The sequence below is a fragment of the Paramormyrops kingsleyae genome, chromosome 12 (genome assembly GCF_048594095.1).
Source record: "Paramormyrops kingsleyae isolate MSU_618 chromosome 12, PKINGS_0.4, whole genome shotgun sequence".
NCBI classification, from domain to species: domain Eukaryota; kingdom Metazoa; phylum Chordata; class Actinopteri; order Osteoglossiformes; family Mormyridae; genus Paramormyrops; species Paramormyrops kingsleyae.
In genome coordinates this window covers 4,071,475-4,097,886 of record NC_132808.1, presented here as the reverse complement: position 1 = coordinate 4,097,886, position 26,412 = coordinate 4,071,475, and the positions used below count along the sequence as shown (strand labels likewise).

The 26,412-nt window shown below is 47.2% G+C and overlaps 1 protein-coding gene across 4 annotated transcripts in view; it reads right to left on the bottom strand.

Moving 5' to 3' along the window:
- Nucleotides 1-26,412, bottom strand: part of pcdh7b (protocadherin 7b) — a 97,625-nt gene that overhangs the window by 25,501 nt on the left and 45,712 nt on the right. For 2 of the 4 annotated variants that reach the window (XM_072718517.1, XM_072718519.1), the window contains exon 2: nt 19,450-19,666. The exons of 1 other annotated variant lie outside the window; for it this stretch is intronic. In XM_072718517.1, coding sequence (XP_072574618.1) covers nt 19,450-19,666 — 217 coding nt within the window. The remainder of the gene's footprint in view (nt 1-19,449; nt 19,667-26,412) is intronic. One more of the 4 variants, XM_072718518.1, reaches the window with a different exon arrangement.

Sequence of the window (26,412 nt, the reverse complement as noted above, 5' to 3'; positions counted from 1 at the left end):
ACAAAAGCGAGACCGAAGGATCAGAAAGGTGGCCACAGACTGGTGACTCCTCGCAGGCCAGTCTTACCATTAGTCATTGGCCGGGGGAGTGTGAGCCAGCCCCAGTGGCCATAACTGACCAATCAGAAGTTAAGCTGACATTCTCGTCACCATAGATACAGGGCCATACCTCCCCCCCCCCCCTCCCCCAAGAGAGCTTGTTATGTATTTATATGAGCCAAAAGCCTTCTATGACATAAAGGCTGAGACGAACCGATCCTTCTGCTGGATCTTTTCGGCGCTTCCTGAATGCAGAAGGCAGGGCGTGGCCACAGCTGTCAGGGCCTCATTAAACGCTTTACAGATGGATGGACGAGAGGCCAGGGGTCCCTGCCGGAGCTCGTGGCTACCTGCCACTCAGCACGGCCCTCTGTGAGCACACCAACATCTGTCTTTCCAGGCCTCTGCTCCGGTTTCCAGTGCGCGGCCGCTTTTTAATGTAGCTCGCAGAACACGCCAGTGCCGCTCTCACAGCTAGGAGTACAGTCATCAAAACACAGCGTCAGCACGGCAGAGGCCTGCAGTAAACAGCCCAGCCGAATCGCGCCTCGATGCGTCTCTGAGAGACACGTCTCCCAGACGCCGGTGTATCCCTGCCCGTCATTACAGCCACGGCCGTCCCCAGGTCACACCACGGGCGCCACCTAATGAACCACTGGTGGGGGGGGGTGGGGGGCACGAGGGAGGGGGGCGTTGCAGCAATGACGCCATTAGGTGCCCTGTCTGGTCCCCACAGCCCCAGCATAAGAACCACACTGAAGCCGCCTTGACATAACAAAACACAGCTGCCCTGGTCACACCCTCTTTGGTGACCTTATTTTCTTCTGTGTGGGGGGGGGGGGGGGGCAACAACTTTATGGTGCTAAAACTCTGCTGTAATCTGGCTGTGTAGATTGCTGATCAAAGGCCGCCCGTTCTGGAGTGTTCCTCCTCCTAATTAGGGGCTGCAGAGAGCGCGGTGTGACCACTCGGCCATCGTGGGCTTTGAAGCCCCAGTGTGCGGAGGGGAGCGACGGCTGCTTTAAAGGAGACAACAAGCAGACAATGGTCGATGATGCGTGTCGCCGAAGCCATGACACTCCGGTATGTTCTCTGAGGGGATGGACGCTCTGTGGCGGGACACTGTGACACTCTGGTACGCTCTCTGGTAAGATGCACGTTCTGTGGCACGACGCCATGTCACTCTGAGGGGGGACAACCTGTGGTGGGGGGGGGGAGCCATGCTTGACCCACGCCCCGCCTGCCCTGGAGCCTGAGAAGTGGACTTGATGAAGCCCAACCCGGCCGGCAGCCGCTGTCCCTATGTTTGCACTTCCTGGCCTCTGAGTCACATGAGGGGCAAGCTGAGGGCGAAGGGGGGGCTGACATTTGCACGAACACCCAGATGGCATCCATGACCTTCACTTAACTTCTCGGCAGACTCCTCGCAACAAAATACAAGCGACGGCGAACAGAGCAGACACCGACGAAGGAGACGGGCCGTGGAAGTGGACTACTTGGGATGGGTGATGATGTCACCCTGCCCTCCTTCCTGGGGCATGAGGGCAGGGTGTGGGCCATGGTGCCCGTATTCATCCGTCACACGGCCACCTCATTATTCCCCCCCACCACCCACATTCCTCACATGTCTGTGAGACATGCAGCCACTGGGGGCTCATACATCTCACTGGTTTGGGCACCCTCCCCCCGATCCTGGCCCCCCACCCACCTAAAGTATTATGCCCCAGGGAGATCTTCATCTGTTTTGGAAACATCTAGAAGGGTACTGCAGAACCTGAGGACTGAATGTAGGTAGGTGGTTCACCAGAGACAGAGCCATGGGCGGGGGGGGGGGGGGGGGGGTGTGTCTGGTTCAGCCGCCCCGCTCCTGCGTGATCGTTTGTGTGTACAGGGCCGGGGGGGTGGGGGGGTTCAAGAAAGGCCATTAAAGGAGTGCAGATGATCAGAGGATGAAGGACACAACATGCTTCAGAACCTCAGAGAGCCTGACCACTAAGGACATCCTGATGTATCCTTAGCTTGTGTCTCTGAGGACGACGGGCACGACAAGCTGGTTTCACGCTGAACGGCACAGGGAGTGAGGCAGAGATGGCCCTACTGCTGTCCTTAAACAAACAGTTACATGCAGGGAAGGGGTAATCATTTGCTCTCAAAGATGTTTTGGATCACGGATACTTTCAAAAATTTGGGGCGGGGGAACACACTAGTAAATTCCTGGCGAGAGCCCATCCCAATAGTGACTCAGCTATGTATGGTAAATAGAGCAGCAAGGGGGAGATTGAAGGCTCAATTCAAAGGCAAACAAAAGTGAATTTGCACAAAAGCAGCTAATCCCCTGAAGGGGGCTTAAGAAGCCCTCTGAGAAGTGAGCCTCTTCAGCAGGGCACGTGGGGGACCTTCACCGTGCTCATAATTAACATTGTCTCCCTATAAATGGAGCCAGCGGTTACCCCATGGTGGGGACAGGGCCATACCTACAGAGCACCACCGGCACGGGGCCAAGGGGCAACCTAGCGGGGCGGCACAGGGAGGGGGCTTGCAGCTCGCCTGGACCCCCACGCTGGGCTTGCAGACGTGCACCGACACTCCAGCCGAAACGGCATTACAGCACATTGCGTGCCGCAGGTCCTCCGATTATTCCGTCATTACTATCCATGCAGAGGTTTATAATAAAATGGGAAACAATTTGACAGTTTCCCATTGTATAATTAATATGCTTGAAGATTAAACACTTAAAAAAGGGCTGCAGATAAGATCCATTTTCATTTTTATTCCTTTTTATTACCATCGCCTCCTGCCGCAATTGGATCGGCAGTTGTTTATTAAATGATCAGCGGGAGGACGGGGGGGGGCAGAACCCCCGCTCTGATGTGAGGGCCAGAGTTGCGGGTGCTGCAGTCGCCGCGATGCCCAGCCCAGAGGGGGCACCCCAGCACCTCAGGGGACGTGCTAAATAAAGGCACCGCGGGGCTGGGGGGCCGCTCGTCCTCCCCCCCCCCTCCAGCCCGGTCTCGGTACAGGCTGGTCCTGCTCAGAACTGGGCCACTTTCGGCTGCGATGCTGGGAGATCGGCACACACATGTATAGAGATGCTAATACACAACGATTTAACCTGATCTCAAGCAGTTTACGTCTGAGGCTCTGAGGGTGTGAAAAATGTACAGATTGTATTGCATGGAGATTGAGCCATAAAGCCAAAGTCTTACCTGGAAGATGACTTTTGTGGAAATGTATCAGTAAACTGTGTCACATACAACTGTAAGGAAGTACTGCTATGGTACCACAAGACCTTAAAGTCAAAGAATACAAGTCATGTCATGTATGTCTGTAGGAAGCAGCTTTCGGAACATTCTAGAAACAGGCACATTCACTTGCCTTCCCAGAGCAGTAATGGGATTTGCACTGCAGTATTCACGGAGAAGCTCTGAATGCCATCAAGCATGCATCTCTCTCATACGCTATTAATGAAAAATGATATTGCGAAGTTTTGTGATGTGGGGGTTAGGGTCAGGTGGGGGCCAATTTGTTCACATGTCCGAGACAGTGATCTCCATCGGTTCAGCGGCATTACCTTCTTAAACCTATGTGACTCAACCATTTCAGTACATGATATTCCAAATTAATTGTTACACACTGTATTCCTCTTAAGTGACCCATCTGATTTGCCTAAAATGAGCTTGCGCTGAAATTGAAATTAAAATTGAAATCTATCGGCTCCTCTGGCGGGAGCACCGTGCCCAGAATATCAACAGAGCGAGATTAAATGGGCTCATTTTTCACAGAATTAAAACTGCGGCTAAAATTGCCGCCTGTTAAACAATTGATTTCATAGGCAGAGTGGCCAGTGCGCCCCAGCACAGCCAGATACATCCAGCTCACCTACCAAAACTCAGGAAACAAACTGGTCACACTACCTTCCAACCAAATCAACATAGACTGTTGATCTGCTTAGGCGATGACTTCATATCGTCAAGCCCCCCCCCAACCACACCAGCTCGGGTGCCTCCTTTAAGCTAAGAAAGCTAACGAGACCCCCCCACCCCCACCCCCCCAGTGAGATTATATGGATCACACCTGCTGGGCACTGAGCACCCTCATTCCGCCGGTGTGGTCACATTACTCACAGACTCCTTTGCTGACTGGGCACCTTTCATCGGCTCTGTGTTAAAAATGCTCACCAGTTTGTTTCTCAAACGTGCTCTGGCCCACTTTCCGCTGGGTATTTTAAACGGGACGGACAAAGCAAAGACACAGAACTCAAGGGTACAACAGCAGTAGCTGGTGCTGGGAGCCCGCAAGGGGGCTTATGTAAGGGTCCATTAAAGAGGGAGTACAGTGTCAAGAGCACAAGAGCAGAGCTGGAACAGAGCGGTGCGTACCGAGCCTATGCCCCTATGCTTCATTAGCAGGGCATACGTTCAGTAAATACCACAAAAACATACGGATGCCTTCTTTATTACACATCTCCACGTTTATCATGCGAATGGCACAATCTAATATGAGTCACTGTACATTACTAAGTAGAGCCGGATTACAGAGAAGTATTAAACAACCAAAAGACTCAGGCAGGTAAATGATAAAATGTCCCTCACTGTTTCCTAGCACCACTAAGACCTCACAAGACCCCCCGTCTCTATGCATTACACCTCTGTGGTGGGACAGGCTGTGTGTCAAGGGAGCGGCCAGTTCCAGGGGCCAACGAGACTAGGGGTCACAGAATACCCAGCAAATCAGTGAGACAGGTCACTAGGTCTCACAATGAAGACCAAGACTAGGTATTTCCAGGTAAATCTAACTTCTGAAGTTTTAATTCAAGACAGATCTTCATCTGACTGTTCAATTAAAAGAAAAAAACACTATGCAGAGCTCTGATTTCCTGATTGAAACTATTGACCCTCAATTACGAATAAACCAGAGAAACATGAACTAGATTTTTGTGAACTACTCTAAGCAGATTCTTGTTTACCGATAATCTGGATGCAGAATTGAGAAGATCAAGGCACTGGAAATATGCCCCACCAAAGTCCGACTGCACCATTAAATTTAATGACTTGAGCTCCTGCCTACATCTTTTGAAGTGCAGAAGCCCCTGCTCTGAGAGTGAGAGCAATGTATCAAGGTCACCCTCGCAGCTGTCACTTTCTCTGTGATGCCACATCTCGTGGCTTGGGGGGGAGGGGGGTGCATCGGTACCGAGGACGCTAAACGACGGGCAGTTGGAAATTAAAGTTTGGGGCGAAGTCGGCCCAACAGGCCAGGAAGATGCGGCTGCTTTAACAAGCAAACAGGGTGAAAGGTCAGGGAATTAATGGCACGGGTGCGGCAGGGAGCTGGAGAGATATCGGCAGACATGTGATATGGTGGGACCTGCTTCCATCATGGGAACTATGCCCTGATCATCACCTGAACTGTCACATTTCCATCACCTACATGGGTCAGACAGCAGGGATCAGGGACAGCTGGGCTGCCGGGGCCACGTTCCTCTAGCCAGACTGGCTCCGTATCCCTGACCGGGGACATTCTGCACCAATTCAGGGTGACTTGAGAATGTAATGCTTGCAAAATTGACTGAAATGGATATTTTACCGTTTCAGAGGCCTTCCAGTCTGAATGAATGAAATTTCACTGGGAGCTGTTTCTTTTTTTTTAAGCAATCATTGTTTATCGCTTTATTATTTGCTGTTTATCTATTTTCTACATAGAAATCACTCCACTTTGTTTTATAAGAAGAACTTCTTTGGAATTTGCCACTTCCTTGTTGAGTAGATAACTTTAGTAGTAAGATGTTACTTATCACTTGCCTTGCTTTGACAGTGGTCATTAAAGCGTTAAATTTTCTCTTTTTTGAGCTGTTTAATTAGCTGGAGAAGATATTATGGCTGGTTTAATTCTTCTGGACCTCTTTCTCTGTCATCCAGGTCCTCAGTGGGAAGATTATTTCTGTTCCCAAATGGGTCTAGGGACTGGAGGAACTCCAGTGAGTAGGATTGGCTGTGTCCATGATAATTATTCCTATTGAGAAAGGGACTTCATTTTCAGGCAATCATTAAGCATGACCTTATCAATGACTTTTATGAAAAGAAATATTACATTTGTTGTATTGCATCCCTCTATTTTTTTCAGCACCCCTCCAGTTTCAACAATTGATTCCGGCGTTTCTTTTTTGCTGTCTCGGCTTAAAACGCAGTACTGCATTATGGGTAAGATAGCTACACGGCTTCAGGAAAAAGCCGCACCCGCGGAGTGTCGGATTTCGTAGCCACTGGCACCACTCTGTGCCTTGATATGGAGACACAAAAGGCTGGACACGGTGAAACGGCGACCCGAAGTGCAATCTGAACCTGCCTGTTTACAATAAACATCACTGCATAAAGCAGGGCTCGTCACACCTTTTCCAGAAATATTTATGCTTAGCTGTTGTGTTGCAGGCCATTTAAATCGATATGTAATTAAACGATTTATGTACACTGTACTTGGACTGGGCGTCCTGCTAGAACAGAGCACTGCAATCTGACTGGCTGTAAGAAGGGCTCTAGCTGGCTGTTTAAGGCAGTCCAGAGGATGAAGTCATTCAACCTGACAATCATGTTTATGCCCCCCCCGCCCCCAGAACCCCCCAGCTGTCCAGATGCCACAATCCAGCACATGTGGCTCACTCAGAGAGCACTGCTGTCTGCTGAGGCACACCGGGACACCATCCAGGGCAGTGTGGCAAAACGCAACACGCCGGACCATAATTTGGTTATTAGTGTTGGTGGCCAATCCCGCTCCGCCAACACCACCACCCCCCCCCGTGATGAATGGTCTGCCAGTAATTGGACACCAGCACGGTGTTCAGCCGTTTGACACGCAAGCCGGCCAGCAAGCAAAGATTTCCAATGGAATAATCCAGAGCGCCAGAAATGACATTTCTTTGTGAAGGCGCAAGCCGATTACCGCAGGATGATATTAAGACCGGCGCGTAAACGGACGATTACAAGCAGCCACCGGCCCAGTGAGCTCTTGGGGGGGGGGGCTGTGCGGCATACAGGAGGGGTGGCTTTGCACTCCAGAATTTCTTATTTTCTGTCTCCTCTCTCCTGGTTCTAAAGGTCAGCTTGACGGCGCCGCTTATGAAACTGGCTATAGGAACGCCGGAATCAGCCATGCCGCAAAGGGCCGACATGCTGACGCGGGCTGTGAGGTCCGAAACCAAAGACACCGGGGAAGGAAAAAGCGCCGCCATGGAGAGCGGCTGAGCGGAGCGGCGTCTGGACGGGCATGAGGAGTGCAGGTCCCCGGCAGACAGCGTGCTTAGTGGCTTCCCAGCGGAACGTCACCGCAAAACACCTTGAAACCAGCTAAACATTTACCCTCTGCCTGTAGGTCAAATGAAATGTTTAAAGTTTCTATTTCAAATGCTTTCTTTTGAAACTTCATCCTGGTGTGGCATTAAATTGTGGGGCTTAGAAAGAGTGAGTTGCTTGCAGTGTCCTAAAACACAGCTAATCTTAGCCTTCTGCCGAAAAAGCACTGGTGCATTATGTGGGGTTAAAACGATTATTTAAACAATTACTTTAAATAACAATGCATTTAACAGAGAAAATATAATACAAATGCTTCCATTAAGGGATGTTTTAAGGGGGATTAATATAAAGGAATAGATTAGTCTGCAGACGGGTGAGGTCGGCTCTTTTCAATGGGATCAGAAAGGTAATCCTCGTTAATGCGAGTGAAAACAAAATGAAATCAACAAGAACAACACGCAAAGCAGCAGGAGAGCCTGTCATTCCTCACCCAAACCATCTGGTTCAGGACAGGATTACCTGCTGCCATTTCTGACGATGATGAAACCCACAGCCTCGTGCAGCCCACGTTCAGAGCTTTCTTTTTCAAATGGACCTGAAAAAGTCGCCGCTTTCGCCAAGGTGGGGGGCGGGGGGGTGGGGGAGCAGACGACGCCTCTGCCACGGCAGCTTGGGGGATTACGGTGATTTATGTCTCCGCGCTTCCCAGCATGCAAGGTGAATATCTCCTTACTAGCCTCAGCTAGTAAGGAGAGGCCAAGCAAGTCTGACCTCTCAGAAAAACTAAAAAAAAATCAGGTTTTGCTCACAACCCCGCAGCATGTTAGCAGGGATGACCTGCCAGCAGTCACATGGAACCATGAGGGAAGATTTTCAGTTGGTTAGTAAAAGGTAACTATGTACAACCAACCACAGTAATACCATTTCTATCCAACCGAACAAAAACCTTGAAAAGCAAGGTTAAGCTGACTTTTCACCAAATACTCTTTTATTACATTTTTCACTTAGATTTTAATGAAGTGTTTTAGCAGTTTGATGGAGCCGACTCTGCAAGTACAGCTTTGAACTCTACCCATAAAATTAAATCAACCCCAAAGGATGAAGGAACATCTGCTGGTTCCTGCTTCCCGTAGCTGACAAAGACCACACGCATCAGGCCTGTTCCTTCAGAGCCTGGCCCGTAATTGCTTATGTATGAATTGCTTAGGTGATGCTGCACTGACCCACATTTAAGCTTTACGTAAATGGCAGGGGTGTGAGGGGAATGCGAAGGTGGACTGGGAGAACCCTGGCCGCAGAATGGGATGCTAACACCACTGTTAAAGGTGCCTCCTTAAAGTCTCGCCCCCCACATGGAACTTGCCAATCTGACACAGATGTTCTGAGCAGCATCAGACTTGCTTGCATATGCTGATTGTGGAATTCTTTCCCAATTTGGTTTTGTTTGTTTTTCCTCAGAGACGGGTGGGGGCTCAGGGTGGTGTGGGAAGGGGGGGGGGGGGGCGAGGGTGTGAGGGACTGAAGATTTGCGATTATTGTGAGTGGATTTGCGGCCTCCATCATCCGGATTAGGCTGGCCCGTTCTGTCATTTCCTCTGCACTACACATACGCTTCGATGTCTTGTGTTATTATGTCAGTCCCCTGGCTAGATCTGCAAGATCAAGCCCACGGAATAAAAATGCCTGCATAGCCATGAGACAATGAAGGGACGTAGAATAGGCAGAGAGAGGGGGATTGAAGGTGAGAGGGAAGAAGAGAGAGGGAAAGAGGAGGAGAAAAGCAGAGAGAGAGGGAGAAAAAGGGGGAGAGGGAGAGAGGGAGAGAGAGGGGGAGAGGGGCATGCAAAATGATAGAACAATGCAGGACCACAGAACCATAATTTGGCGAAAGTTCAGGAATATAAAACTGAAAACCGCTTCAAACACACTAACAACTGTATATTAATAGTAATAAATAAATGTTAAATGATTTACGCATCAGATCTGTCATGCTCCTTATCAGCACTTGAAAAAGAGCCCTGCGCAGTGAAGCCTGACCCTGTCACAGTGGGAATCTCGGCCTTCAGGGCGAGTGGGGGGGCTGTCATTGTCCCCCCACTGGTGCAGCCTGGCCGCATTAATCCCCGCATTCCTCAGCACGTGCCATGCCAAGGCACCTCCCGCCTGCGGATCTCCGTCCGAGGCTCACCCGTTCCCAGCCCCATTCTCATCATTTTGTCATGCCCCTCCTATTTCCTTTGCCTGCAAATACCTCTTGGCACGTCTCTTTTATGCCTGGGGGGGAGGGACCTGCATTTAATAAAATGAGGTTTTGCTGATGTAGTCCTTCTTCCCCGTGCAACCAGAGCAGAATCATCTCAGGCATCCCTCCACAATGGCAGGTATTCGCGTTCGCATCGCACGGCCCTGATGTCATACTTTATGTTCCGTGTTGATTATTTCCTGGTGATTCACATTCAGCCATGTGTGAATGCAGCAGGAAAATGAGAAAACAATTACAGAATGACATCCTGAAGCATAAGCTGAATCAAAACGCAGGCGTGTGAAAGAAAACGCACTCATAGCAGAAACTGTAATAATGCTTAATAATGCATACACACAACAGACAGCATTAATATATCTCCACAAAGATTATGATTATAGAGACACCCTGATGGTGGGAGCCTGTGTGGTTTCTGTGTGTCTGTGTGTGCGCACCTGTGTGTGCTTGGATAGATAACGCAGAACAAAGGAGTAATCCAAGGGCAATGTTAAACTGGGTAGAAAATGCCCTCTTCCCTCAAGGGAATTGGGGGGGGGGATATCAGAGACTGGCATAAATAGTTCCGAAGATTATAATGACCTGCTATTGGTCACCCTCAAACAGCATGACCAGCAGGGATGAAATGTTCTCAGGTTAACCTGAGCGTATACTAATGAACAGCATACACACCCAGACACCCACACATGCAGCTAATTGCAGACACAGTCTCCTCTCCTTCATGTACAGATCAGACCAACGGAGGACTACAGAAATGCACATTTGAACATCCTGAAACCAAACCTTCCTTCTTATCCATGCTAATAGAGTTTCCCCGTATTGACTTTATTTTTATTTATTTTTCAAATTTCATCATTTATTCATGTATGTGATTCTATGCTGCTTTTATTTTATCCAGATTCGCCATGATTCATGCTATTGAATCTGAGTGATTCACAAATATAATAACCCTTTTGTTATTAGTTCCACAAAATAAAACGACTGAGCAACAAAATAATATCCGGCAATAAAAAAATAGGAAGGAAAAAAATCATATCTGCCTGTCTTAAAAAAAGAAAACACAAAAAAAGAAAAAGAAGAAGAAAGAAACTTCAATAAAACAAATTAAATGAAAGAAAAATAATTCAGGAGACAATAGAGCAGACAGCATGACCATTGCAGGCCACTCTGAACGGGACACGGTTTGAGCATCGTGCACCGGCCACGTCGACCTCTGGAATGTGACAACGGCACGCCGTTGGGGGGGTGGCTTCGGCTGGGGATTAGCGCCTTGCCGTGTTGTGGGGGGGGGGGGGGGTTGCTACACCAGGGAGCTGTTCATTTCGCTCGTCCGTTTCCCCCCAAACTGTGCACATTAGCCAGCGTCCTTGGAGGGAGAGCAGGACGGCTAATCCTGTCCAAGCGAAGGGCACTTCTATCTATTTTTATGAAAAGGCTGGGAAGGGGGGGGGGGGCTTTGTGACATGTAAGGGTAGTGGTATTGATGCCCAGGGTATACTGCATATTTCCCCAACCGCACAGCTACCCCTAACAGCTTCACCCCAACACTGCTGACAGTCCAACAGCACATCCTGACATAAAGAAACATGCGCGGGCTTATACAATTGCCCTGGGATTTTTTATAAACCCTTTACTAGGTCAAGCAGCCATGTTGAGTGTGTGTGCATGTGCTTTTGGAAAGGGGTGGGGGGTGGATGAGGGTCAAAGGGGTTTGCGAGTTACCCCTCGGGTGGCCAAGCAATTTGTCACCAGCACTGGTCACGAGCAGTGATACTGTGTGGAGGGAGGTAAACACACCACAGAAACCACACTAACTAATGTGCTCTTCATATGCCACATACACCGCAGTCCTATGTTTACATTCTTAGCCAACATGTTCCTACTTGCGGTTAGCTAATGCAGTCAATACCCCATAATTCATTATGTGTGCATATCCACCACATGCTCATTACCTTCAGAAACATCAGGTTATCTTCACACCTGCCTTTGACCGCAGCGCTCCGAACACACGGGGACCAGGTGTTTGTTTGCATCCCCTCCTCAAAGCGCCATTCAGAACGCGCTCACGCCATGACACATAATCGCAAGGCAGCCCAGTGCCTGCACTGCAGTCAGCGGTGCATGTTTCAGTAATCTGCCTGCTGAAAAGATGCAACAAAAGGGGCCTTTTAATGAACGCGGTGTTAAGTCACGATGCCTATTTTCCGGCACGCCAAAAGCCAGGTGCAGCTCAAAGCAATTACTGTCTAAACTAAAAGGCCTTAAGTCATGTGGGGTGGGGTGGGGGGGTGGGAGCAACAGGTAGATAGATACATAGATAGATAGATAGATAGATAGATAGATAGATAGATAGATAGATAGATCAATCCATCCATCCTGTCGTGACATTCAGAACCTGACAGAGGGATTTTTCTCAACGTCACACACTTAAACACACACCCCACGACAAGGCTCATTGTCAAAGCTGTCTTGTACAGCTAAACAAAGGAGGGAAAACATAAATACATACTTTTACATAGACCTTTTGTGTATACCATCTCGTTCCATCTTTTGAGTCCAATTCCAAAATCAGTGATGGATTAACGTCTTTAATCCCCGATATCAATGCATTCACCTCAGAGACCTTTCTTAAGGCCTGATACAGACCTGCGACATTATTTGGGCTGAATAGATACACCAGGTCCTCAGGTTCCCTGACTGTCTGTTCATTTCCCTTTGGGAAACACAAAGTCACAAAGGTTTAGCCATGGTAGTTTCTTCCTTTACTTGAGATTACAATGCAATCTAAGAGCTGGAAGAGGCTGCAAAAAAGGCCGAGGGCGAATCTCTTTCATAGTCAACAGAAAGACACACACACACACACAGATATGGGGAAGCATGCAGGCACACACACACAAACATCTATTACGGCCTTCCTCATACTCTGGCACCACAGTTATGCTAGAATATTACAAACAAGCCCATCATCATACAGCCGTATTCATTGAAACTTCAAATCTACAGGGAAGCAAATCAAATTTCCATCTTCCCTCCTCAGGCCAAATGCCGTTGCAGCTCTGAAATAGCCATTGGGAAACCACTTTCACCCAAGACATGACTGCATTTGTATAAACGAAACTCTTGGCGAAGGAGAATGGATGCTTTTGTGTGCTCTCGTGTACACTGGCCTGTCTTCGGGTTTCAAGTTTCAAACAGTTTGTCCACAAGCCGCTGGAAGTGTTGTGCACCTCTGACAGCTGTGGGGTAATGCAGATGTATCGCTTTTTATTTTGTAGCTTGTGACAGCTCCATTTCCTTATTCATTGAGTTCTCTTTTGGAAAGAGCTTCCACCTCGTGGCCAGCTGACCGCATTCAGGGTTTACATTGCAGCAACTCTGCTGTATCGGCGGGTCCACATCTTGGTTTTCCGGCCGACCATCGTACAAACGAGGAGCAGGTTTCTTCAAGACTCTGAATGGGGGAATGGGGAACGCACTCCTGCCCGTGTAGGTGCCCGCATACCTCACAATGAAAGTCCTCCTACTCTCCTCCTCGCGTTGCAGCTCACTGCTGTTCACTGATGTTATTCTCAGATCTTCCCCTCGCTTTAATAGTCTCCAGAGGTAGACAATTCCCTAGAGAAACGTTTCCATACAAAATGAAAACACGCGCATAACTCACGGCAACTCCCATTTTGGGACGCTCCGCCTGCTTCATAGACGCATGTAAATCACTCCTATCGGTCTGATGGCAGATGGCACTGTCGTCCTGCTTCTCAATCACTGTACTCTCAGATCCACCCGGAGCTGGTTTATTTTCACTTCAGAAAGGGCTCTTTCTAGCTTTTCCGGGCCATTTTAACCACAGCTTCAGTGGAAGGATAAAGCCCCACAGGATAGGGAGCCAAGTTACGAGCCAAACAGCCGAAAGTAGATGCCACCTACACCTAGGGGCGAGAATCGGGCAAAAAATGGCGAGGCCTAAACATCTCATCATGAATGCATGCTGCTGATTTTATTTGATAATAGCCATAGAGACTCACAACGGCCAAGCCGTCCTGGTGTAAGGAGCCACACAGCGAGCCAAATAAACAGCTAAACAGCCCCTACTGAGCATCCCTCCGCCAGGCTGATCCTCTGAAGCTGATCCATCAGGCAACCTGCAGCCATGACCGCGCGCCACCCACTGTCTGGCACTGTGGACACAGCCTCCCACTTAAAAGCATCTTGTTCTAGGGGTGAACTTAGCTGTCAGACAGCCATATACCTTCATAAGTGTGACGTGTTCCAAGCAGAACATCATGAAAACCATCATGGATTTAGTCTCCGGTGGGCAGACGTACTATCTTCTTATTTATTTTTTAGTTTCCTAACATCATGGTGATTCTTCAAAAAACACAATATACATCAAAGGTGGGCTTGCCAGCACTTTCCATTTCTTTGCCCACCGGTTTTGGCTTGGGTTCCCCACTCACCATGACACTCCTGGGTCATTTTAATACCTGCCGACATATTGCAGATTTATTCAATCATGCCCAGAGCTCCCCCACCCCGTGGTCAAAGAACCCGAGCGGCAGAGGGTGTGTTCAACAGAGGCCTGCTTCTCCAGGAGTGTGTGTGGACCTGGGTATGTGCAGAGTGTGGGGGTGACAGCCGCAGGCACAGCAGGAAGCCTGTGCCAGATGGGTCCTTCGCCCTCCGTGCCCTGACTGGCCCCGTTGCCCCTTTGCCCAGATCGACCACGTCGCCTCCATGCTCAGATTGACCTCTCACCCCTCTGTCTGGATCAATCCCGTTGCCCCCGTGCCCGGACCAACCTCCTCACCCCTGTGCCTGGATTGACCCTCTGGCCACCAGATCCACCGCCTCGCCCCAATGCCCGGATCAACCCCCATGCCCCCATGCCCAAAATTAACCCCCTTGCCCCTGACCTGGCTCGCCTCCCTTGCCCCTGTGCCCAGATCACCCCCCCCTCTTGACCCTCGTGCTCGGGTCAACCCCTTCGCCCCCATTTTCAGATCAACCTCCTCACCACCATGCTCGGATCAACCATATCGCCCCATTCCAGATCGAACCCCCCACCCCTGTGCCCGACTCGACCCACGACCCCCTCACCCCCATGCTCGGATCCATCCCCTTGTTCCTGGGCCCACGTCACTTCCCAAACCAAGGCCTGAAAACATCCCCGAACACCAAGCCAAACAAAAGTATCAGCTACAGCCATCTTGGCTGAATTTCACCGTGTGATTTGGCAGGATCTCACTCTGGGAAGGTTCACTCGGCAGTGATGAACAGGAGAGCAGCATGGCCACAATAAGATCTCTATACAATCCGACTGATTGGGCGGCCAGATTCCCCTCAGTCAGACTTGAGAGAGAGGGACCACCCAACTGGCGGGGGCAACAGCAAACAGCAGCCCCCCCCCCCCCCAAGACCACTCTCTCACTGAGCAGAGATCTTGCTCACACTTTTAGAAAGTCTGAAAAAAAAGAGATACTATGGAATGTGCAATAAATATGAAGCACTTGAAATATGAATGTGTTTAATTAAACAAGCCTGTATTACCATCTGGTCTTCTGATCCTGCTTGTGTAATTAACAGCATTTTTAAACACGAAGCACTAATAACAGGCCTAGATAGCAGTCGCAGCGACGGGAGAGAACAGTGGCCACACACAGATTGCCGCGAGAGCACCTCCCGCAGTAAGCAAATGCTACAAAGTTCTGCTTAAAAACACAAACAAACAAACAAACAAGCCAACATACAAACAAGACAAGCAAAAGATGCCACCTTCTTGATCTCCTGGCAAAATTACAAAACTGTTTTAACTCCCAAGCCATGCTGTCTAGCCTTTAGTAATAATGGGCAATAATGGGATATGCAGCATGCTGATTTCATCCTCATATGTGTGTCATGTGGAGCCTGGGAGTCACATGACGTGTTTTAACATTGAGCTGGAGCACGGTTATGCACTCTCTGTGTAATCCTGCCAGAGGATCGGCGAGCATGTCTATATATGGCATGCTGAGAGGTACTGGTAATACTCCATAAAGCACATTCACGGTGATGACATGGAGCAGATTCTTGGAGGATGACATGCGTCCGCATCTCTCTCCGATGTTTTGGGAGTCGAGGAGAGGCAGGGAGGTCACCTCCTTCCCCGGCGTGAGGGAAACAAGCCTCTGCTTGGAGGTAGAGCGCTGATAACAGCTCCTGCACATCGATTTAACAATTATTGATTGACAGTGACCGAGTCCAAGCAGCAGGACTCCCAGGCGACTGGCGGAGTACTGAGAGCAGCGAGCAGCTTCAGGGCCAGGAGCAGCGGGCCGAAGGGAGCGAGGAGCTTAGCGCAGTGTACTACAGCCGACAGTGCGGGGCATTACCTCTGGAGCATTTAAAGCAGGACACACGCCTCACCCCCTTCACTACCGAGTGAATTACTCTGTTAGCGGTTAACACACTGCAATGGCTGACACCGGCATGACACGCCCCTGAGGTCACCGTGCTCTGTCCCATATGGACCCCCTACCCCCCATGTGCACTCCATATGAGCTGACAGAGTCCCAGTCTGGGATGGCACCCGCAGCATGCATGTGCCTCGCCGGCTACAGCTGAAGGAGACCCAGTTTGGTTGGACAGAGTCTCCTAACCAGGCTGCTTCATTAAGAGAAACCTTTATCGCTTATCTGACCTTAATCCTCACTGCCAGCAGAACCACAGGAGCAGACAAACTCCACAGGATGGGCAGAGATTACCAAGTGCTCCCAATTAGACACATCTTTCACGCGGATAATAATGACAATTACAGCGGGCTAATGATGCTTTCTGAAGGGATGACATTTTTCCTGTCTACCACATAGTTTTATTCTTTTTCTTTTTTGCCCCCCCCCCAGATTTTCCTATTTTAATTGACTGAAGGTTATGAAAGCGCCAGGTCAGTGGGAGGCAGTGCACTCCCGGTGATTTTACGCCAGGCTTCGTGATGCTGGTCACGCAGGCTAAGGCCGCACCCGTCGGTCATCAGTTACCCCGGTATTTATTTATTTACCCGGTCCACGCAGCAGCCGCCCATGCCCATGCCCGCAGATTCCACAGCCCAATAACAAATCGCCCGTCTCCTTCATTTTTCGCCCCGTTGAGCATGAAACTGGTCATTAAAAGCCGGCGCTGTCAGACGAATCCGAAGTGGCTACCTTGGGCTAGGCAGGTAAACGTTAGAATTCTGGCAGATTCCGACTATTCCCGTAATACATGGGAGATATTTGGGGTTATGGAACCTGTCGAAGTAAATAATGCAAGTTAGACCGATCCGTGAATTTCAGGAGAGGAGTCTCTGCACAAAGCAAGGGGGTGTGATGGGGTAGCTAACTATACCCCCTGCCCCCTGCACACAGCAAGGGGGTGTGACGGGGTAGCTAACTATACCCCCTGCCCCCTGCACACAGCAAGGGGGTGTGACGGGGTAGCTAACTATACCCCCTGCCCCCTGCACACAGCAAGGGGGTGTGTTGAGCTTGTTGAACTGATTGGTGGGGGCATGGGGCTAGGCTTTCCATATCGAGAGGCCCAGCCACTCTCTCTCTCTTTGATGGCTACTGAAATTGATGGTGATCTAAGTAGTAATGGTGACAGAAGTCCTCCCTGGTTTCATGTTGGACTCGCGCTGTTCTCCAGCATCGTAACGCTGTGCTTTCTCTTAAGATTCTGCATGAAATTTCTTGGAAGAAAAGCACAAAATTCAGCGTATCTAAAATATTTATAGCAGGGAACAGCCTGGCATAGCACCTTGCGGGTGCCCACACACTTCAACACGCACACGCACTCGCACTCCCTGTGACAGATCCTCGCTGAGATTGCGAGAGTGGTTTGGGGCGCTCCTCTTATTCGGCAGCAAGTGATTCATCCATTGCCGTCGATCCCTTTGACCTTGAGCTGGCTTGCTGATATAACTCTGCAGGAGACTACGAACACCCCAGCAAAAACAGGACAGAAACACAGACAAGACCGTACCACGAGGCACCAGAAAACACTGCCCGTGATTAAAATAACAATAAGCCACTGATTATGCAATACCTCAGACTAATGTTTGCACATGCAGGCGATGTTCCGAACAGAATATTCTAACTTCCTGCCAAAAAAAAAGGTGTGTGTGTGAGAGAGTTGGGGGCTGGCTTACGACCGCATCAGCACCGTGAACCACACGGTCACGTGATCTCTATGCGTTCCTCTAGACGGCTCATACAGCCGGAAGCAAACAGAGACATCAGACGCGCCGGCATTGGCAGATGGAGAGGTTCCCACAATTACAGGGTGACTCAGAGGGGGAGCGGCTGCACATGTCCCCGGAGACTGTGAGAGACGTGCCACTTGGGCATGACCGGTCCACCAGGAACACCGCTGCTATAGGATGTGCAGGCTTCCTCACTCCCGCCACTAAAATGAAAGGGCCCTAATTGGGGCTAATTTTGCTTGAGAATGGTGAAGCATTCTGCAAACATGGGACTCCAAATGCCCACAAGAATTTGCCAAATGCAGAGAGAGAGTGAAGAGAGTGAATTTATTTTCGAGTAATGAAATCTACTGCGAGACGTTATACATGAGAAGTGGCAGCATTACAGTCTAATTCAGACGGCAGGATGGTCACCCCCCCTCCTGTATAGAGAGCGGTTTCAAAACCTGGAAGAACGTGGCGCAGTTTGGGTCAGTGTTATTCGCTAATGACGGATAGAATCACAGCTACTCCTTTGAAGGTGTGCAGGAGTAAACGTTCATCCCCATGGCACATGCACGCTTCTTTTGAAGGACAGGACGCCCCCGGTGCAAACCGCGAAAACCTGATCCACGCAGCAATTTATGAGAAAAACCAAGAGGAGCCGACACCAGCAAAGCTGCCTCAGATCCTGCTCTCGCCGAGTGGCTTTGGAACTCGACACACACACACACACACACACACACACACCGCCACCGCCGCCATGCCTTCCACTTTAACGCAAACCTCCTTAAAAATCACAGCTATAATGGACTTGCTCTATAAAACATTCACGTTACTTTACATGCTCCACATCGGAACAGAAACAGATTTTAAAGAGCGCGCATCTTCTGACGGGTGCTTACAGGATATTGATTTGAGTTCATATCACATATTCATTGCCATAATTTTGCTGCCAATTTTTTTAACTTGAAGAGGGTGACCCTTGTGAAATATAATGCAATTTATATGGCACCAAAAGGTGGTACATGTATATTTTTTAACCATTGAATTTAAACGGCTCACTAGGACTGATATTATTATATATAATAAGAGCACATTGGGGGCAAAGAGATTTGAATGGAGCAGTTCATGGATACGGAGATGAATATATAATATTGCCAGTTAGGAGCTGCTTCCCTAACACTTGTAAGCCTTAAAAAAAAACGGCACCAAGCCTGCAGGTGCTGAAATGGAATTCTGCAGCTCCACACCCACATTTAAAGAAGTCAGCAATGATCATATAACACAAAAAAAAACAAACAAACAAAAAAAAGACGTTTTAAGTAGCATGAGGACATGAGGATTAAAATGACTTCTCATAGATTTCATTTCAGCATGGTCACATGACCCGCACGGACGAATCGTTTCAAAGAGCCAGAAGTACAGCATCTATCTTTAACTAAGAAAGGGTGTCACTCTCTGAAGCCAGAACATGCCAGAAGGAACCTTCTTATTGCGTGAAACTCAAATTAGTGCCAACCACTGACTGTGAGGACCTCAGAGGGCACAAGTGCTATTGCTGCTGATTAGTGGTTCCCTAGTGTATGTAGTGTGTGTGTGACTCTGTTTGTGTGTTTGTGTCTGTGACTGTGTGCGTGTGTGTGTGTGTGTGTGTGTGTGTTTGCCCCTACCATTTTCCATATGCTCTGCCTCACCAACACTGCCATCCGGAGTGGTCCTCTCGTAGTTGTCCTCAGGTAGGGGAAGGGCTCCCAGCCTGGGGCCGGACGAGCTCTTGCTGCTGGGCGTCTCAGACTCCTCCAGGCCGCTGTCGTAGCAGCTCTGCAGAGATCCCTGGTGTGGGTCCTGGGGCTGGCTCACCACAGAGAAGGTCACTCGACGAAACGGCTACAAGAAAAGAGAGTCTGGGAGTCACCATTCCGCTCGCTTTGCTAAGCTATAGCAAAACAAAAGTAAATAAGGTTAATAAAGAAATAAAGCAGCTCTCCAGCTCAAACCCATGGTCCCAGGAAAGATGGAAGGAGTTTCTGAGAAATGTCACTTTGTTTATAGCAGTCATTTGCCAAAATGTCAGACCATGTTGTTTCTTGGGTTAATGCTATAAAATTACACTGATGGCTTCGCATTCAAAGCACCACATAAACTGCAAAAGTCAAGCATAAGTCATCCGACACACACCTGGACTGCAGTGTGTGAAAGGCCAACTGCTGTATGTTTACAAATGTTTTCAGCATCTCAGCTGAGACAAAGCAATGTTCATTATGTATTTTCTTTATCACAGGTAAACAGACTCTGGAAGGTTACATTGAAATGGCAGGTGGTCGAGGAGCGCAATGGAAATCATGATTAAAGCTAAAGAGAGATGTTTTATTTATTTGTGCATTTTTATTACAATACCTCAGTGCTTCTCATTTTGAGTTATATGACCTAATATCGGCAGCTTTCACAAACACGTCTCAGTTATGAATTTACCTCTTACCCCACATTTTTACCCAGTTTGAACCCAACAGATGAAAAGCAGAAGCAGAGAAGCCGGGATGAGCAGGAAACTGCCCGTATGCGTATCTCTCAAACATGCAGCTGGGCCTCTTCAGCGTGCCCAGACAGCACTGTGGCAAATGACATTAAATCTCTTCCTCTTTAGCCCTTAAACAAATAGCTAAATAAATGATTACTTAAATAAATAAGACAAAAATACACTGGATGGGCAGGATAGGATCAGTGCAAAATCAATTAATCATTTCAAGTAAGATGTGTAAAACTACCAAGTGCTGTTTGTTTAGGCTGGAAAAGCAGGGAGAGCACCTTGGATCTGACATGCTTTAAAAGATTACAAGGCTGTTTATATTCATTTCTACGTGTGCTTTTTACCCATTAAACATAAAGGCCGTCCTCCAAGAGCAAGGAGCCCTCACCATCCCCAGCCCCAGATTGGGCAGATTGATTGGGGCCGTTAAACTCTTAGGTGATGAACCGATATCCAGAACAGAGACTGTATTTCAGTGTCAAGCTGGAGCTCAACACAACATGGAGATAAGCTGTAGGCTTCAAACCACTAGATAGAACTTTTAAACTTCGGAAGAAAATTTTTAAAAAGAAAAAAATCATAACAGGTAAATGAAAAAAGTGAGAGTGCAGGTAGAGCATTTATATCTGAGCCAATGAAAGGTTGACCTTAGGGTCTCTGAACTGGCAGCCAGAGGAGGTTATAAACTGCAGGTAACATATTACATGTGATTAATGTGGCGAGGTGTGTGTCAGGCAAAGGAGACTGCAGCTCCTGCTTCTCATCAGGTGCACGAATGTTGAGTGGAAAAAAAAAAATTATTATAAAACAGCCACAGTCAGGCGCACACACACACACACACACGCACACACAGTAACACAGACAAGGGCTGGGTGATATGGCAAAATATTTTATTATGATAATTATTTAAAATATCGGCTGATATCGATAATTATCACATTATAATTTATAAGTCATTATTTCTTTACCTCAAGGATCCATTTTTGCTTAAAAGTCTCTTAGGATTTCCTTGAAACAGATTCGGAACATGAAAAATACAACACTTTGAATGGACTGCAAATTTATATCTAATTTAATAAATAAATAATACAAAAATAAATGCTTTGTCATATGGTGCAGTGTTATTATATTGTGGAATTTAGTTTTTATTTTTATACTATTTTCAATTTTCATTTGAAATCCAGTTTAGTTGTAGTTAGTTTTCATTGAGGTTTTGTTACTTTTTATTTAAAAAAACTCAACAATATTTTGTTGAAAATATTTTTCTATTTAGTTTTTTAAATATATTTTAGTTTCAGTTTAAGTTAAGTTTTATTTCTAGGGATAGAGTGAAAGTTTTAGAACTTCTTTATGTGTCTTATCTTCAGACAATCCAACACGGATATGTACATAAAATGCGGAAAACATTCATCTATCCATTTTCTGTAACTGCTTATCCTATTGAGGGCCGTCGGGCATCCCAAGCCTATCCTAGAAGCTATGAGCGCAAGGCAGAGAACATCTGAAGATGGGGCCCATTGCAGGGCACATTGACACACCAGCCAATCACACACCAGTCACTCACACACCAGCCAATCACACACCAGTCTCTCACACACCAGCCAATCACACACCAGTCACTCACACACCAGTCACTCACACACCATTCACTCACACACCAGTCACTCACACACCAGTCACACACCAGTCACTCACACACCAGTCACTGGAGTACCTGGAGGAAACTCCATGGCAACATGGGGAGGACAAGCAAAATCCACACACATGGATCTCTGACAGAGATCTGAACCCACATCCCAGAGGTGGGCCACAGCGCCAACTACTGCCTCACCAAGCCACCCCTCGGCAAAAGGTTCGAGGTATTATTAATCCTCATCTAAAGGCAATATATTATGTTTCCTTGAACGATTTCCATCAAGGGGGGAAATAAACAAATCATTACTTGAGCTAAACAGTATTTTAAAAAATGGTATTTTTATTTGGTTATTTTAATTTCATTTCAGTTAGTTTTGGAAGCCATAATTATAGTTTCACTCTAATATTTTATTTAATTTCAGTTTACATTTATGTCATTGTATTAGTTGTTGTTTTCTTTTTTCTTTTCTTTTGTTCTCCATGGAATGGGTTAGACATGGTAGAGTTATGTACTGATAAATAAAATGCCGTGTTCCTACAAGAACAGGATGTAAATTTTATCATCAGGGACTCGGGGTTCTGAAACTAGGGGCATCCCGCATTTCATCAGATTCAAAGTGAAACACTAAATGCTGATGTCTGTGACTGTAAGTGCTTGAATTCTGTATGTTCTACCGGATGGCAATGCTTCAAGTGGTGAAACAGGTTCGCAGTTATTTAGTTTTCATTGGCAAGAGTTCGGCAGAGTTTACAGTACAGCACACCAGTCTGTTGGGTGTCGGATCTGAAATTGCCAAAGTACTGTCACACCACCGGCACCTTTTTACCTTGTCTATCCACAATATCTCCTTCTAAAAAAATGTTGTGGCTGCTAAGCTCTCTTTCTTCACCGACACTTGATGTTTCCCCTGAGGGAACGCTTCTCTCTTTCATAATATTACCAAAAGAGTAGTATGTGGCTCCATTAACTCAATCAACTTTGCTGTGTTTCTTGAGCATAGGTTGTCCTTAAGACTACTATGTGATTGGTTGGAACTCTGTTCGCTGTGATGTGATACTGTAGGCTGATGTGTGCCATCAATCAATGCTCCTTATTCATATGTCAATATATCAATTATACTGCCCAGCCCTAACACACAAAGACACAGTAACACACACACAGACATGGTAAAACACAGACATACACACATTAAGGGTGGGTGAAATTACTCTTTTGTTGGGACACAGTTCATTTGTTCAATGGCACTTCCTGTTTGCATAAAATAGATTTTAAACACTTGTGTTCCAATATGTCAAAAAATTGCCTATTATTTAGGGTAGATAGTGCTATGGGGTAAGCTAAACACTATCAATAAATCATGTGAGAAAAATATTTGTTACTGAATGATCGCCTTGCAGACCTTAGCAACTCATGTTTGTTAATGCAAACCTAACCGCTTATCCCATAGTCAGCAAACGAGTCCAAAAGGCAATAAACCTTGGTTAAAATGTTGCATTGCAAAATTCATGTGCAGCACACGGGAAGTCACTGCACATGTAGGTTATATACTGCAGAGGGTGTAACCAACTCATTAAGTTCTTCAGGTCTCTGGTTAGTTGGTGATGGGTGAATGAGAGACTCATGGTGGTTCATTCACTGTATGTGCATATGTTCAGTCCTAGGTTTAGTTTCCAGCCAGTCATATGCTCACTTACAGCACAACCTTACATGCTTCACTGGCTCTCATTGGCCGTAGTCAAGGAGGGAAACAGCATTCACATCATATTTCTGAGGACAAGCGGAAGAATGAAAAGAACATACCTGTGCAGGGAAGTGAACATGAGTGCATAGTTCCTGTAAGGGGCTAATTCCCCTCAAACAAACCATATGGGACTCATTCCCCTTGAATGTCACATAATTAACACACACATAGACACAGTAAAACACACACACAGCAACACAAACAGACTCAGTAACACAGACACAGTAACACAGGCAGGTGCTCGCAAACTGCAGTTTTCCCAGCATGCATCTCATTTGAACACGCAGCAAATCAAGCCCTGACCCAGGGGCCCGTCCTCCCTGCTGCAGGGATCCATAGAGCCCTATCAGATGTTAGACCCCCGCAGCACTGGCAGATTTCACCCCCCCCCCCCGGCACCGCACAGACCCCATCACAGCCCCCCGAAGCCAACAGCACGCCAGGGAACCGGGAAGCTGTCCAACCCCATCAAAACATCGCAGGAGAGACAGGCGAGCGTGTTAAAGTGCTGCAATAAATCTGACATTTTGTACGCCGTGGCATCTTTGTAATGGAATTTTGTTGGGAGAAAAAGCTGCCATATCAGCGTGCGTGTGTGTGTTCTGATTGGTGGAATGAGATGTGAGCAGCCGTCAGCAATACACAAAAGCATATATTTAAAACATGGCCAATGCTTAATTTGTTAGGATGCCGACACAATGGCTGGACAACACGAGGGGTGCGTGCCACCGGTCCGTATTGCAGAGATGCCGCACACTGCGAGGTGCGCTGGCTGTTGGGGGTGATCTGCGATGGATGCCTGTCCCACTCATATTGTTCTCATTAATGCACTTGCATGTGTCAAGGTCAGTGCAGCCAAGAAAACTGTTTTATTCGTTGTTGTGAAAAATATGCAGATGGGTTTGGCCGAATCAAATGATGACTAACCTGGGGGGGGGGGGGGATCAAGACAGCTGTGCATTAATGAATAGATATGCCATTAGACATCGAAATTGCGCAACAAATTGGTGTTGCAATTAATTAATTAGAAACATCACACATTCTTGCTCAGATTGTATCTCCCCCTGTTCCGTTGTGTCTACACAGCATTACTCAGGGTGAGTCTTCTTCTTCATGCTTTTTTCTTTTGACTCGACAGGGTCTGATATTCAGGTTTATTACTATAAATTACACCCTTAATTTGACCTGCTTCTGACACCCATTCTGTCTGAACAAATGGGTGCCATCTCAATCGCTGCTGTGAGACTGCCTACAACTGAGAGGGCCGAGAAGATCTTCGCTATTTTGTCATTGCAAAGCAACTACCATTTACAATGCGCTGAGGACAGTGAGCTTTGCCTGGCAGCTGGTTATGAGAGAACCAAAAAAAAAATGCAAAAGTAGCAAGAAAAATGTGTTCATCACCCAATGAATGCAACAGTCCCAGCAAAAAAAAAAAAAAATTATAATCACACCTTCTTTTAATTATAATCAACATGCTGCAGACAAACTGTAAAAAAATATTCACTTTGATAGTCAAACATGTGCCAGAATTAAATATGAAGGGCTCATCCTTTTGATGGAATAATATTTTAAATGATACATAGATATCAATTCAATCTTTATGTCTCCTGAGAGTCATATTCAACTTAGAAAACGTGGAAGATAATCAAATCTCTGTGCTCGCTGGACATAATTTAGATGAAAATGATTTGACTTTGAGCCAAGTCGAAAAAAGAGCTCCTTAAAACGCTGAACTATGCAAAGCGACTTACAGATGATAAATTGAAAGTGTAGATGTGATCCTTTCCTGCGCAAGGAGAGAAACATTTTTTTATTTATTTAATAAAAAAACAAACTGAGGATATAACTTGTAGAAATCAACACCGGCAGTTCTAACAAAATTTATAAACAAAAAAAAATCAGAGAGCAGATTAATAGCTACTCGGTCATTAGGGGGAGAAATGTAAAGTAACCGTGAGATCATCACCATAAATCTTCTTACAATCGAATAAGGATAATAAATGGCCGTTTTCACTGCCGTGCACAGGTTGGAGCAGGGCCTCGTGTGACGTGAGAATCCATGTAGAACATGGCACTGTCACAGTTTATCGTCTGCCTCTCTGGGGAGGAACGTCCAGGTCTGCCAGGCCTCTAAGAAGCAGCCCTGCGCTTCGCATTTTCTTGGAGCTCTGAACCATTATTTGGAAGCAACACACACCTCTGGCCCAAAGGTCTCGCCTCACTTAGTCCAAGTCTCTGTCTCAGAAAAATTCAAAATTGTTGAAACACCTAGCATTTCTGGCATTATGGTTTAAAAATTACTACATGAATACTGGCGGTAATGTTAATAAACAATCAAAGAATGTTACAAATATCAGACATTGGACGATTAAATAAATGACTGGAACAACAAATGAATAAAGTTCTGCAATCACAAAAAATTAGAAGTGTTTCCATAATCTTGGCCAGTAGTGTATATACGGACGACGATGTGGGGGGGGGGGGGGGGGGCTTCACGAAGCCTTCAGTGAGACCAGGCCACCACAAGCATTCCCACAGCATGAAAAGCACTACGGAAGACGCACAGCTTAAAAGCTATTAAGTCATGACGAAGAATCATCATCCATTGAGGCCCGCTTTATGCATATTATATATACATGTATCAGTTGTTGTAGCATGTACTGTACATAAAAAGCCTCCCTGGTAATCACACTCTTCCTGTTTAGGAGTGAGTCATTGGCGCCTCT